The 15,107-nt window shown below is 38.8% G+C and overlaps 1 protein-coding gene across 2 annotated transcripts in view; it reads right to left on the bottom strand.

The window, feature by feature from the left end:
- Positions 1–13,317, bottom strand: part of MLF1 (myeloid leukemia factor 1) — a 40,378-nt gene extending 27,061 nt beyond the window's left edge. For both annotated transcript variants that reach the window (XM_075202059.1, XM_075202060.1), the window contains exon 1: positions 13,210–13,317. In XM_075202059.1, coding sequence (XP_075058160.1) covers positions 13,210–13,256 — 47 coding nt within the window. In that variant the 5' untranslated portion in view covers positions 13,257–13,317. The remainder of the gene's footprint in view (positions 1–13,209) is intronic.
- Between the last annotated feature and the right edge of the window lie 1,790 nt (positions 13,318–15,107).

The following is a 15,107-nucleotide window of genomic DNA, read 5'->3' as shown; positions in this document are numbered from 1 at the left end:
ATTCTAAATGTTATAAGTGAATGGGAATTTCTTGCATACATAGATCTTCAGGATGCCTACTTCCATATCTCTGTTCCAAGTCATCACCAGAGACTCCTCAGGTACTGCCTTCCCTTTGGTATGGCAACAACCCTGAGTACTTTCACCATGGTATTAATTACACTGGTGGCAAATTTACAGAAAAAATGGTATCACTCTCTGGCCCTATCTGGAAAATATCCTAATGATGGAGGGAGTCAAAGCAGATTGTTTGATACAGGGTAGCTCAATTAATGACCTTTCTGCAGAAACATGATGGGATTATAAACAAAGCAAAGATTAATTTTACACCATCATAGAAGTTAAAATATCTGGGTGTCTAAGTAGGCACTGTGCAAAATAAGACATCTTTACCAAAGGATTCAGTCCTTGGCTTATCAACTACAATTTCAACATCAGATTACAATCCGAAGTTGCCTTCATCTTCTTGGAATACTTTCCTTCACCATAGGAATTCTCCTCCTGGCAAAGTGGCACAAAAACTCAAAAACCCCAGTTACACTTACTCACTCAGTGGGGTCACAGACAAACATCTCTGGATCCACACCATTAACAGAAACTACCAGGAAGAAAATGAACTTGTGGCAAAATCCAAAACAAAGAGAAGTGGGAGTTTGGCCTTCCTTAAAAAAACATAATGATGACAGAACAGAATCAGTGACAAGATTTTTCTCTCACCACAAAGGTCCAGGGACTGATGCTCTGGCAATCCAATGGACCTTTCAATTGGGGTAAATATCCTCTCCGTTCCCTCTCATTGCTCGCACCCTAAAAAAGTTTTTCGTTTTTTTAAAAAAAATAATCAATCTTCAGGAGCAACTGTGGCCTTTAACTCTTTGGCCAGCCCTCCTAAACCAAATTCCAATTCTTCATCCAAATCTAGAAGGACTATAGTTGGTGGCATGGAGATTCAGTGGACACTTCTACAGGCAAGAAACAAATCTTTAACTGCAATCTATTTATAAAATTTGGAAGACGTTCTTCATGTGGTGTGAGCCTACATGGATCCAGCTTCAGCTATTGCTCATATTCTTGAGTTTCTCCAAGGTGGCCTTCACAAAGGTAATATGTCTCTCAATTCAACTCTAAAGGTACAGATATCTGCACCTTTACCTGTGGTGTTGCTATTTTCCTGTCCCTACTTCAAGCTAGAAGAAAACCAACTCATTCTAATGGCTGCTTTGTAGTATCTCGAGAAATATTAATCACTGATAAGTGTAATTCACAAATGTAAGGACCATATTTGACTCAGCAAAGAGATATATATAAAACAAGCACAGTTTTCATTTTTTTTTCAATGCAATGCAACGCAGAGGCACTGTTGTGAGGATGGCAAGGCACAGTGACATAGTGGTTAGCACTTCTGTGTCACAGCACTGTGGTAATGGGTTTGATTGAAACATGGGCTCTATCTGTGTTTAGTTTGTATTTTCTCTTCAAGTTTAAGTGAGTTTCCTACCACATTCCAAAACATAGTGGCTTCTGAAAAAATTAATCCTAGATAAATTGTACATTCCACTGGAGCTGGGAATGATTAAATATTCTATGCAAAACACTGTGTAGTATGTAGGCACTATATAAAAACTGTTAATAAATAAGAGACTGAACAATTTCTCCACTACCCAGCTAATGGAAAATGGTTTCCCCTAAGGAAGATTTAATCTATGGTAAAAATTACATCCAACAGTTACGTGAGACGCTTATTGCAACAAACCAGTACACTAGGTTATAGAGAAAGTCCTTAAGAGATTTTTACTATTGTTTAGTCTCCTTTAAGATTTGGAATGCCATGCAATCTGCTATTTTCAAATACTGTGGCACTGTTGCTCTTGCTTTTCACTGATAGTTGGCTGTGATATCTATCATCATCATCATCACCACCATTTATTTATATAGTGCCACCGATTCCGCAGCGCTGTACAGAGAACTCACTCACATCAGTCCCTGCCCCATTGGAGCTTACAGTCTAAATTTCCCAACACACACAGACAGACATGGAGAGAGAGACTAGGGTCAATTTGACAGCAGCCAATTAACCTACCAGTATGTTTTTGGAGTGTGGGAGGAAACCGGAGCACCCGGAGGAAACCCATGCAAACACGGGGAGGTCATACAAACTCCACACAGATAAGGTCATGGTCGGGAATTGAACTCATGACCCCAGTTCTGAGAGGCAAAAGTGCTAACCACTTAGCCACCATGCTGCCCAACATCCTTAAACTGTAGTGGCAATTGTAGTTTCCATACTGTACACATTCATCCCAATAGCAGGCAGCAAGTCACCTGTCCAATTTGGAGAATCTTTTTTAAGAAAAAAAAAAAAGTGCTTGACACCACAATCTTCCTATATCAGTGTCACAGTATCCTCACATTATTACTCTGTCCTCATATACATGAAGGGACAGGTCACTGGTTAGAAGAGCAACACACTCATCTCCTGAAATACTCAGTGCTATTGTGAACATTCTTAAGACCTAATTGGCTACAACATTTTCCTATGCCCGCCCAATCAAAAGCTGGGGGCATGAGAACAAAAGGGAGTAGAAAAGTGAAAATAAAATGTTGCTCAGTCCTCAGTAAAAATCTTTTAAATAGCACGGGCAGCAATGTCAGGAATGATAGCACAGGGGGAAATGCACCATGATAAAGATAATTTCCTCTAATGTTTTGCCAGAGTCTGAAGACATAAATTATTAAATGTGTTCTTCTAAACAGTAGCAAATATAATTTACAAATATACACTTTTTAAATATGAGCTATATAGTGCAGTGAAATGAATAACTACAAACAATATATCAAAGAGCAATTTCATATGTCACATACTATATTATGCCATCATGAAAAAGATGCCTGGTAAAAGCTGCTAACAATTGTACATTAATGCTGTCCAAGAGCTTTTACACAGCTCCGGCCAATTTTCTAACATACTAGTGAAAGAATAATGAGATTCCGACACGGAAATTAAAGAAAATCAATTTTAAAGGGATACTCATCCAGTTGAGGCAGCCAGCATTGCAGAATGACAAAGTGGCCCAGTGCTTTAGTTCTCCATTATAACACAAGCAGGGAACACTCCAGTGTAGGAAACCACAATTACAGGCCTTGAGGACCAGTAATATACCAGTTTCGTTATTACACCACATGAAGGAAAGTATGGTTTTTCAGCTATTTAAATATGGTAGGGGAGGAGAACAGTGTAAAGTAGTTGAATTCCCTTAAAGGGTGCCAGTGTGTGTTTATTATCTTTATGGGGTCATTATTTAGATATCACAAGTTAATATTAAAGAAACAAACATTGTATTGCATTCATATATATGCCTACATTCTTCAGCATAGTTTCAAAAGCAAATTATCATAAATGAATTACTAAACACATCATCGTCATCAACATTTATTTATATAGCGCCAGCAAATTCCGTAGCTCTTTACAATTGAGGGCAAACACAGTAATAAACAAACTGGGTAAAACAGACAAAGAGGTGAGAAGGCCCTGCTCGCAAGCTTACAATCTATGGGACAATGGGAGTTGGATACAAGAGGTTAAGTCTACATATTGCATTTTGGTCCAGCCAGATTGCAAAGATAGAAAAACAAAAACAAAAGAGATTAGTATGCTACATGATCCAGTCACTCAGCAATGTTTGTCAGAGGGTTGTTGTTTTGTGTGAATTGTGTAACAGGTTTTAATCTAGTGAGGTTAAGAAGGTGGTTAAGGAATATTATAAGCTTGTCTGAAGAGGTGAGTTTTCAGAGCACGCTTGAAGGTTTGTAGACCAGAGGAAAGTCTTATTGTGCAATGGAGGGAATTTCATAGTGTGAGTGCAGGTAAAAAAAAAACCCTATAACCGGGAATGGGAGGATGTAATGTGAGTGGATGAGAGACGCAGATCTTTAGCAGAACGGAGCTGTCGAGTTGGGAGATATTTTGAGACAAGTGAGGAGATATATGTTGGTGCAGCTTTGCTGATGGCCTTATAGGTTAGTAAAAGTATATTATATAGGATTTGTTGAAAAACAGGCAACCAGTGTAGAGACAGAGTGATCCAAAAGAGCAAAAATGATTTGCAAAGAAAATCAATCTGACCAATTTGTCCAAAATAGATCATAGGGGTGCTAGTCTGTTTAGGGGGAAGACAGGAAGGAGGAAATTACAATAGTCAATGTGGGAGATGATGAGTGCATGAATAAAGGTTTTTGCAGTGTCTTGTGTAAGATATGGGCGTATTCTGGAAATATTTTTTAGATGTACATTGTCGGAGTCAGCAAATTGGATAAAGTCATTTCAATTAATATCAAGCAAACTTGATTGTCTTTGTCTGAAATTATGCGTAGAGCACGCTACGGCAAAAAGGGCGTATCCAGCCGCAACACGTGGCAATAAACAGTTTCTACACTTTTACACACATTTGCACAAACATAAACATTTGTAAATAGTACACATTAATTGTAGTTGCAACACATAGTCATTTATGTTGAAATATAGTAGAATTCATGTTTAATAAAGGAGGTATATGCATACTAGTGAAACCTACGGTCATATCATATTAATCCCCTTTACATCGGCAGCTGTCCGGTGCATTCGGCGAAGAGATCACACATTGCATACTCTAGTTATTGATGTTAGGGACTAAACCTTTAATATGATATTGACTGTGAAATGCTAATGGACTGATTGTACTGATTGTAATTGGAGTTTTGGCGGGAAGAACCGAGCTCATCCCCTGGAGAGATGACCCCCACCTTTGGATTACTTAGATTGAATCAGCCTATGATGTGCAACTCCCTGGACCCTCCTGAAGCCTGGACCAACAGAAGCAAGCTATACCATCTGCATTGTTTCACTGTATCTCTGTTTGCATATAAGCAGTAGCTCTCATGTAGTGTTCGGTCACCTTGACCACAGACTTCAGACCTGAATGACTGTACACTGGATCCAGAGCACCTGCGATAAGTAACGGCTGTACTTATTATTATTTTGCTTGAATTATTCTGCTACTTTTTGAGAATAAATATTTGTGCGCTGGAAACACAAATCGAGATTCGACAATCGTTATTGGATAGCGACAAAACGCTCTTAACAACATGATTTAGATATAGTTGATGTGGGGATCAAGGATTACACCAAGGCAGTGAGATTGAGGGGTGGGGTTTAAGGTCATGTTGCCAACAGAAATAAAAATGTCAGGTATACTTCTGTTGGTGGGTGGAAATGTAAACACCTCAAAACACAAAAACATTTAAAGAGGTACTCCACTCAAATTTTTTTAAAAAAAACATGTCACCTAGTTAAATTCAGTACAACATGTTACATGTATAATTCCAGAAAATTGAAATAGAACTGCTGCCTGAAAATGTAATTTGAACACTCAGAAATACACTTTTGCTCCTCTCATTTAGATTAGGCTGCAATGATTCTCTCCCTGATTGCATATGTTGCTAAGAAAGGTCAGTTATTTACATCCTATCAAATGCCTACAATATTGTGTTTCTGAGTTCCTGAAAGGCAATTTCAGGCAAATTTGCTATTTCAAGTAACAAGAGCTATTCTAGTAATTTGTTGCACCCAGCAAAATGATTTTGGCAACATTAGTTTTTGAGTAGAGTTACACTTAACTTTAATAAATATACTTATATTTGGGCTTTACCGGTGTCGTAACTTGTATTTGGACAGTCGTGATGACATTGTGAAACGGTTTCATAATTTAAAATGTAAATGCAAGTGAAGGTAAAACTGTCCGGTCATGAGGATCACCTCCTACAATCAATTGTTTTTTATCTAAGTTCAAACTTTGTGTATCATAATCAATAATGTACTCACACAATGACCCAAGATTTGGTCCTAAAAAGAGAAGCAGTTGGTTGGAATGTCTTGTTTAAATGCAAACTAACTGAAAGCGATCAGTCATGAAAACATTGTTATAGAGCCAAAATGTCCAATAGAATACAAGACTAGATTGTTTTGCTTGAAATTTTATTATAGACCTCACATAATATAGAGGTAGATACTGACTTGAAATGAAGACAAACTTCCACAATAAACATTAGCTATAAAACCAGCATCTTTGTTTTACAATAGGCTTCATAAAATATATGGGTTTGTTTTTGTTTTTTTAAAAAATAAATAAATATGAAGGAACAAAACAAATATACAGAAATATCATGAATTATATATAAAAGTCTAAATGGGCCACTAAGAGATCACTGCATCTACAATTCTATCATCCAATCAAAATTGCATGTTGTAACAAAACTACACAACAGTAATTTGGACATTTTACCAGCATTGTAGATTATGTATAAACAGATTACAAATGAACACAAATATAATCTTATAATATCCAACTTTATAAGGCTAGAGTATAGCACATGTATTATCCAAAAGAGCTTTTCTAAATCTGTCTTTGTAAACTACTTTTCTAGGTACAATGTTCTTCTTGCAAATGTTATCAGATTAGTAGAGGGCTTTGCATGGCTTTATGTAACAGAGGCCCTTGCATGTGAATCCAAAAAGTATACAGTGCACTGTTTAAACTCTTCTATCAACACATTCAATCCACTTTATACTTAGAACACTTCTCCTTTGCTTACTTCTAAGGTTACTCTGAGGCCACAGTGACCTCTTGTCAGACTTACTCCTTTCTACATGTTACTGTCATTCTCCACTACAATTAATTGTGGATTATTATTATTGTTATCTTTTATTGATAATGCACCACAAGGATTCCACAGCACCGTACAGAGGGTTTAGGTAAAAGTTAACATACTGTGCTGGTTTCTATTCATGTCTGGTACAATAATTAATACTTGTTCATGGACTTTACATTTACCATGGAGAACTTTTTGACTTTCTGGCCAGATTTGTTTGTGAAGGAGCATAAGTGTACACTGTATGTGCATAATCTATATATAAAAGGCTAACGCTGCTCCTCACCTTTATAAATACACACACAAAACACACAAATTTGGTAAAATGTGTGTAAATGACTGTTGGTTACTTGACTATTCCTACTGACTAGATTTTCCTAATTTCTTGGGCTTATTTTGTTTGGTTTATCTCCGTTTTGTGTGGCAGTTACCATTTATAACGACCTTTGCTATTCCAAATTGACTCGATTTTCAATCCATTCTTACTGTTAAATTAATAGGAATATTATAATTATTTAATAGGAATATACTAATTAATTTAAACAACAAATTGTAACTGGGATATCACCTAAATGGCAAATATCTTCTGAGGGAGTAACTGCACAGCAAGAAGCAGCAAAAGGACAAAGGGTGGAGCAGGATACAGCCGACAACAAACTATAACTGATGACCAAAGAGAACGCGAACGTCATAGCCATGCAAATATGACTCCTCAGCAAATTGCCCATCACAGAGAAATAAATCAAAGAGCGAACAGGACAGAGGTAATATCACATCAACACCTACAAAGTCAGCAAACAAGATGCCTCGCCATTCTTGGGGGTAAATGTATCAAGCTGAGAGTTTTCCGGTGGGTTTGGAAAACCAATCAGATTCTAGCTATCATTTATGTAGTACATTCTACAAAACGACAGCTAGGGGCATATTCAATTGTTAGCGTTAACGCTGCAAAACGAGCGCTCGAAAAATATTACAGTTTATACGGTAATTACTCGCTCAATTTCAGCTCGCAGCTCCCTGAGCAGCGAGCTGAAATTAAGCGAGTAAATTACCGTATGAACGATAATTACGCGCAATATTACCGTATAAATGGTAATATTTTTCGAGCGCTTGTTTTGCAGCGTTAACGCTAACAATTGAATACGCCCCTAGAATCTAATTGGTTGTAATAGGCAACATCTCCACTTTTTAAACTCAATGGAAAACTCTCTGCTTGATACATTTACCCCTTGGAGTAGGTAACGTTGATGAAACAAATACTAATGCTCATAACTGTGGTCCCATAAACAGAACTTGTGAATTTTGCCACACTAAGTATTTTGCGGCTGAGCAGCCATCCAAGCTGTTCAATCAATAGCCTGCGTGTATGGGTACTAATATTGCCTGGCCACCTGGCTACAATCCCTATTGTTTCTGAATTAACTGTCAAATTTACCATTTAACCGTTACCAAAAATGGATCCAATATGATCTTACTATTATTTTTTTCCGTCATTTTGATGGGCTTTTAACTAGTATATTTATAATACACAAGTGATATATAAACTCCTGTAAATAAATCCTGTAATAGAGAGGAATTTCTGATGTCATCACTTTAGTGTTTATTAGGAAGACTTTTGTAGTAAAAGAAATAACACATCCCCTATTGTAGATAATTTTGGATTTTAGAAGTCACCTCAGATTTTTGTAGCTTGTATAAAAGTACTTGGCCTACAGCCTTATACAGCCTTTTGCTTTTATATGTTCATATATCTCCTGAGCAGTAAAACTTTCAGGGGTACATTCAATTAGCCGAGGAGTTCCTTTGCGTCCATTCCGGAAGCACTCCGTGGCAATGTAGCATTGCGGATCTCTCTAAGCTCCTCATAGGGATGCGAAGAGAACTTCACAATGTTGTGATACTGTAGTACTGGAAAAAAAACACAGCCGCAGTGCTCACATAAACATCGTGGCTAATTGAATATGCCCCCTAATGTCCATATGACATATCTCCCCAATTGTCCCAGGTATGAAGGAATGAACTTCCAATGCAACCCACACAAAAGTATATTCCACCCAGTGGAGACAGTTTTTGAGCTAAACCAATGTTCATGAGAATGGAGCCTATCAATGGACTAAGAACCAGTAATGTCCCATTGCACACCATGACCAATGGTCAAGATCAATGAGTCAGTGATTACCATGAAGGGTTAGCCCACACAATGGCAAACTCAACTGTATGTAGGTAACATAAGCTTTTTGGGAACACACTAGCATACTTCTGTGCATCACAACTTTACTGCATTCAATCAGTTGAAACGTCATGGGACTGTTAGGAACCCCTCCAGCCAGCACAACACAACCCGGAGTCTACTCTGCCAGTCAGGTGTTCACTGGAGCCCCTGATGGTGGGGACAGACTGGGCTGCAGACTGACAGAGGGTCGTGAAGTGTGTACCGGCTGGGGAGAACCCAGGCAAGAAGAGTCAGGTCCACGCAGAGGTCAAAGGCTGGCAGCAAGTAGCAGTATCGATGAACAAGCTGAGGTCAGAGGTCACAGGCAAAGTAGCGGAACGGGTAAACAAGCCAAGGATCAGGGTCACAGGAAACACGAGCGAAGTCCAATACAAAGCCAAGGGTCATACACGGGAAGTCAAATATAGATATCAGGATACAGGAACTGGAACAAGCAGGTCAGCAGACTGGAACACAGGAACTATAACCGGCAATGAGGCAGCAGACCTCATTGCCTTAAATACCCAGCTGAACCAATCACAGGTTGAACACACTCCTGCAGGTTAATAAAGCAGTCACTAACAGAGCCAATCAGGACTTGCCCCTGGCCTGCACAGTTGCAGGCTAATGCCTGTAATTGCCTCCTATAATCTGCCCATATTAATTAGCCCACAGGCTGTAGAACGCTGCGCCCGGCCTCCTCCCATTGTCGGGACGCAGCTCTGAAGCTTCTACTGGTTGCCCCGGCAACGGCCGGGTTATGGCCGGAAATGACGTCCCGGTCGTCATGGCGACGGCCGGGATGCGGGTGAGTGAGTCGCGGCGGCTGGGCACCGCCGCGGCTCGTAACAGGGACAACCCTAAATGCAGTGTGTTCTTTTGATGTCCGTAATGTGTTCAGATGTTGTTGTTGCTCAGTACATGAAAACAGATTTCTGGGAAAGCAGATTTTACATCGCCACTTACTTACATATCAATAAATAACATGATCCATCAGAATGTCCTAAAGCAGACTTTTTAACCTCATTTACTAGATTACTTATCATGCATTTATAACCATTTATCACTTTCACCTACAAGAATTGTTGTCTCTTATGTTGAGTTTTCAAATAAAAGGTTTTAATTTCCTGAGTTTTCTTCCACTTGAATGGCTGACCTGACAACCCAGTGGCCCGTACAGTCAGCCACTACTAATATATCATGCTGGAGCATAACCTTGCACCCACGGGTGACTGAGGCAAGCCAAATTGTAGCCAAGTACCAAATACAGTTTTAAATAAAGTGATTTGAAAGTTAGAGTAACAGAAAATGTACTTAAATTACATTAAGAAACACTGCTTACATATGTAGATTATATTTGAAGATGAACAAACACTCCTTTATTGTCTCTACCTCTGGCATATTCTCTCTTCCATTCTATCTGTTGGGGTCCATCAGGGCCCTGTTCTGGGCCCCCTGTTGTTCTCAATGTACATCTCTTCCCTTGGTGAACTAATTTGCTCTTGTGACATCCAGTACCACTTCTACACCGATGACACCCAAAAATACATCTACTCCCCTGACCTCTACACTTCTGTCAGCCGTCTCTCTGCTAACATCACATGGATGTCACAAAACTACCTAGAGCTCAATATGTCAAAACAGATCATCTTTCCTCCTCCCTGAGTCACCAGTTCCCATCAAATTTCCCTAACTGCACAATTTCCTCAGTTTCCCAAGCCTGCAGCCTTGGTGTCACACTTGACTCCACCATTTGAGTCATTCTTCACATTTAAACTATCTCCCAGTTCGGTCGCCTTCTAAATCGTTTATCCACTCTCATCATCTCCCACCTTGACTACTGTAACCTCCTCCTATCTGCCATTCCGCTAACCCATCTATCCCCACTTCAATCCCTCTTAAATGGCGCAGCAAGAGTAATCTTCCTCTCTCGATGCTCCACATCTGACGCACCACTTTGTAAATACCTTTACTGGTTTCATGTATTCCCCATAAACCAATTCATATAACTTACCCTCACCTCCAAAGCCCTCAACAACTTCACCCCTTCATATATCTTAAATCTGACCTCAAAGTATTCTTTGTTAGATATATCTCTGACCTGCGCCTTGCCTCTGGTAACCACCTCTCACCCCCATCTACTAAACTTCTCATGCGCCGCTACCCACATATGGAATTCCCTATCACTTCCCATCAGACTCTCCCAAAGCCTTCAAATCTTTAAATGCTCTCTTAAAACTGAACTCTCTATTAGAGCTTACCTTATCCCCAATGATAATATTCACACTAATACACCTTCACACCTACCCTACTCCCACCTATACTAGGCACACTAAAGCACCCTCACAACTATCCCAATATCCACTCTGATCCACACTTGTTCCTTTTGTTTCAGCTATGCCATTTTCCACTTAAAGGGGAATTCAATTCCCCCCAGAGTATCACCGCGCTAAACCAATTACCGTTATTACAGAAGATTCAATCCGGAAGCAAAAAGCCAGCATTAAAACTACCATAATAACGGTATTTAAGCGCACTATTACCGTAGTAACGGTAATAGTGCGCAGGCCACGTTACTTTCACAGTAATGCGGCCAACTGAATTCCCCCATTAGAATGTAAACTCTCATGAGCAGAACCCTCACTAAATTTTGCTTTCATGTTGCCTTACAAATCAATAAGAATAATAACAACAATAATAATGTGTTGTTTTCTTAGAAGATTGTGCTGTACACAATGTCTATGCGATTAGCACAACATGATGCAATCAAAGCAACCAAATTATGAAAGTGTTGGACAGTTTCACACAAGACTAAAAAAATTGACATCCTATTGGTTGCTCATATATTCATAAACATATATTTAACGATTCTGTTATTTCACGTTGTATTTACATGTGCTGTGCATCTGAGTGCAAACTATTGTTATTTGTTGTAAGCAGTTGAGGAGAGGCAAACTGCTGGGTACTTCAATGATGTCTGCTGAGGGCAGGAAACTATTTACCCACACAATCATAACTTTCTTCAGTTATGTTAATCTGCTGAAACATTTAGATATATAACGGTGAATGTTATTAGTAGATTTTTTATATAAACACAACTTATGTTTTAAGTTTAGTAGTTCTTAAAAGTCCTTTCTATGCAAAATCTCAGTAGAAAGGCTTAGAGATGACTGCTCGACAATAAACTTAATTTGTGTTGAAAATACTTTTAGTTAACACAAAGTATTTACACTGCAATATCTTAAACAAAAATGTCACTTTAGAATAAAAACATTCACAAATTTAGGGTTTTGGTTGCCACTTTATATAGATGGTTCTGTACCAGATGTTAGATGTTACTACAGTACATAGTATTATTGCTGAATAACCAAAGGTTATTTCAGGTTTCATTATAAGTAGCATTGTGTTTCATAGTGCTTAATAACATTATCTACTATTATGGAGCGATACTTTTTTTTCAATACAAATAAATGCACAGGCATATATAGTGAACGTAGGAAAAATGGGTCAAAATGATGTTTCTTTCAGAATACTCAAAATGTAAGGGGTTCTTTTGCCCTGAGATCAAATTATGGTCAATAGTCAACATCTGCAGCAATAGCTCAGCTTTGAATTAAAAATGTATTTCCTTTAATTTACTTAATGGTTACAAATTAAAAACATAATATTATACATGTGCTACAAAACCCCAAACAGCATAAAAAAATATGATTAATAACTAGTTTATGAAATAATATTTAATTCTACAAACTATCAGTGAAAGTCATTTAAAACAGAGTAATTTAACATTTCTAATGAAGGCAGTGAACTACTAGCCTACATAAGAATACATTATGTACAAGGAGGTCTCTGCTAGAGGAAAGCTACGAGGTTCTGCAAGGGACAGGTTCATAGGCTGCTGTATTCCACTCTTGCAAAATGAGGATTACTGGCACCCATCCAAGTAGAATATACTTGGGCAGTCAATGTATCATTAGCTGTGGTGGAGCTAAAGGTGTGATGCTAAAGGTGTGATGCTGAGACTTGTAGTTCCACAGTGGGTACAAAAGTTGTCTACCTATGATGACGAAAGATAACTATGCTTTTATTTATGTGTATAGTTGGAGTGGTTATTGAGCAGTCCAGTGTGCTGTCACCTACAGACTGTCTGCGGTGCCCCCAGTTTAGGAGATATTGCTGCACTTTACAAAGCACATATCTGCTACATCATTCTGTTCACAAACCCTGATGTGCAAAACACGTCAATACTGTAATATTTACAGAAAGTACTATTAAAGTAATATTTACAGATGCTGCGCTAAAATAAAACTCACGAAAAGAATTGGTCTTCCTCGAAGTCTCTGAGCAGGCTCCCGTACATTCTCCAGCAGCAACCAGCACCGAGTCCAGCTCAGCCGTTGTCTGAACTAACGTCCAAGCCCGAGACATGGTATTATTAAACCCAGCGTCACGTGATCCGCGGCTACGGCTTTCATTGGTTGATCGCCTGAAGAAAGCTCTAGAGATGAAACCCTCTCTGGTCTCAATGGTAACCGCTGTCAACAGTGTCTATGCCAAGAGGCCTGGGATGGAAATAACTAGAACAGAACGACACAAATGTCCATTCAGTGATACGTTTTGGTTTGAAAATTCATTTATACTTTGTCTGTATTAGACACTGGAAAACAACATAAAGCCATGTTTCACACGCATTTAAAAAATATACATTGTTGTTATTATAAACGATTTTTGGTAACTTGCCAGCTGTCCCTAACTTCCAGAGACAGTCCCTCATTTGTCCCTGGAAATGTCTCTGTCTTTCAATTTTGCAAACTGCACAGTACAATATATCGACTTGCTATGCATATTGGATACCATTATCATTAGCTTTTTATTATATGGCCATTGAAAAAAAATATATTAAAAATAATATATATATATATATATATATATATATATATATATATATATATATATAAATAAAACTATATATTCTCTTAAATACCCTACTTGAAGCCCCATCCCGGTGTTACCCTTCCCAAGAACTGACAAGTTTTCCGAGAAATTAACTGCCCACATCCTGCCAGCAGCCAAATCACTCATAGCCCTTAATTGTAAAAATATCTCGCCCCCGTCCCTTTTGGCCCTCCATGATAGAGGGGCCTGAGTCATTAAGGCAAAAAAAAGGAGTAAATGTTCTCTGGGACAAACCATGTTACAATGAAAGGGGTGCAAATTAGTTTATTATTTTGCACATAAGTTAAATACTGGCTGTTTTTTCATCTAGCACACAAATACTTGATAGCTTTATTATTACACTGAAATTTAAAAGTTAATCTAGGACATGTCCTACCCCAACTATGAATCTGTCCCCACATTTTAAATTTACCTCCCCCTCCAATGTAATATGGTTTTGCCCAGGTGCAAATGTTACTCCTTTTTTATGCTTTGCTCTCCTTAATGACTCACGCCCTCAATCAAGTATGGGCTCCATGGCTAAGCGCAAAACACGCTTTTCCCACTCAACCTACCGCCTCCTCGACTTGACCCATGTGCGTTGACCATAGCCCCTCCCGATATGCACCCCTCCCTCTGCTCTGGGCTCATCACACCCTAATTACCCTCTGAACACTCATATTGCCTAACTTCGTGGTCCCCCCCCACAATTCCTTTTGTTCCTACACGCTACTTTTAATATCGCTCTCTAAACTGTAAAAATTGGTCATTTTTTTGTCTAATGTTTCCCTCGTATTCGATATATCACAATAACTGTTTTGGTTTCATTATGTATGTTACACAATATTATCATTTTGATTTTTGTTTTTTCTTGATTGACCATTGAAAATAAAAAATGACATAAAAAAAATATATTCAAGGGTGTAACCACCCAGGGCGCAATGCTAAAGGGGGGCGTATTTTATGAATATCTTAGATTAATTTGGTTAATATTGAGGGCTAAGGGGGGCAGCAGATTTCCTTCTCCCCCAGGCACAAAGAGAGAAACTGTGAAGTGAGGTCAGAGCAGGGGCAGACCTAGACTTTATTTTTTATCGGGGTCGATTTAGCATAGACACCCACTCCATTCTGATTGGCTGGCTCCAGTTGACCCCACCCCCTGTCCATGTTTGGACATGCCCCTCCCCATTTTGATCGATGTATAGGACACAATTTAAAGGTAGGCTTGTGCTGCTAGGTGGGGCGATTGCCCCGATCGCCATTAGGACAGAGCCCA

Source organism: Mixophyes fleayi, chromosome 3 (assembly GCF_038048845.1).
Source record: "Mixophyes fleayi isolate aMixFle1 chromosome 3, aMixFle1.hap1, whole genome shotgun sequence".
Lineage (NCBI taxonomy): Eukaryota > Metazoa > Chordata > Amphibia > Anura > Limnodynastidae > Mixophyes > Mixophyes fleayi.
This window is presented reverse-complemented; position numbering and strand designations above follow the sequence as displayed.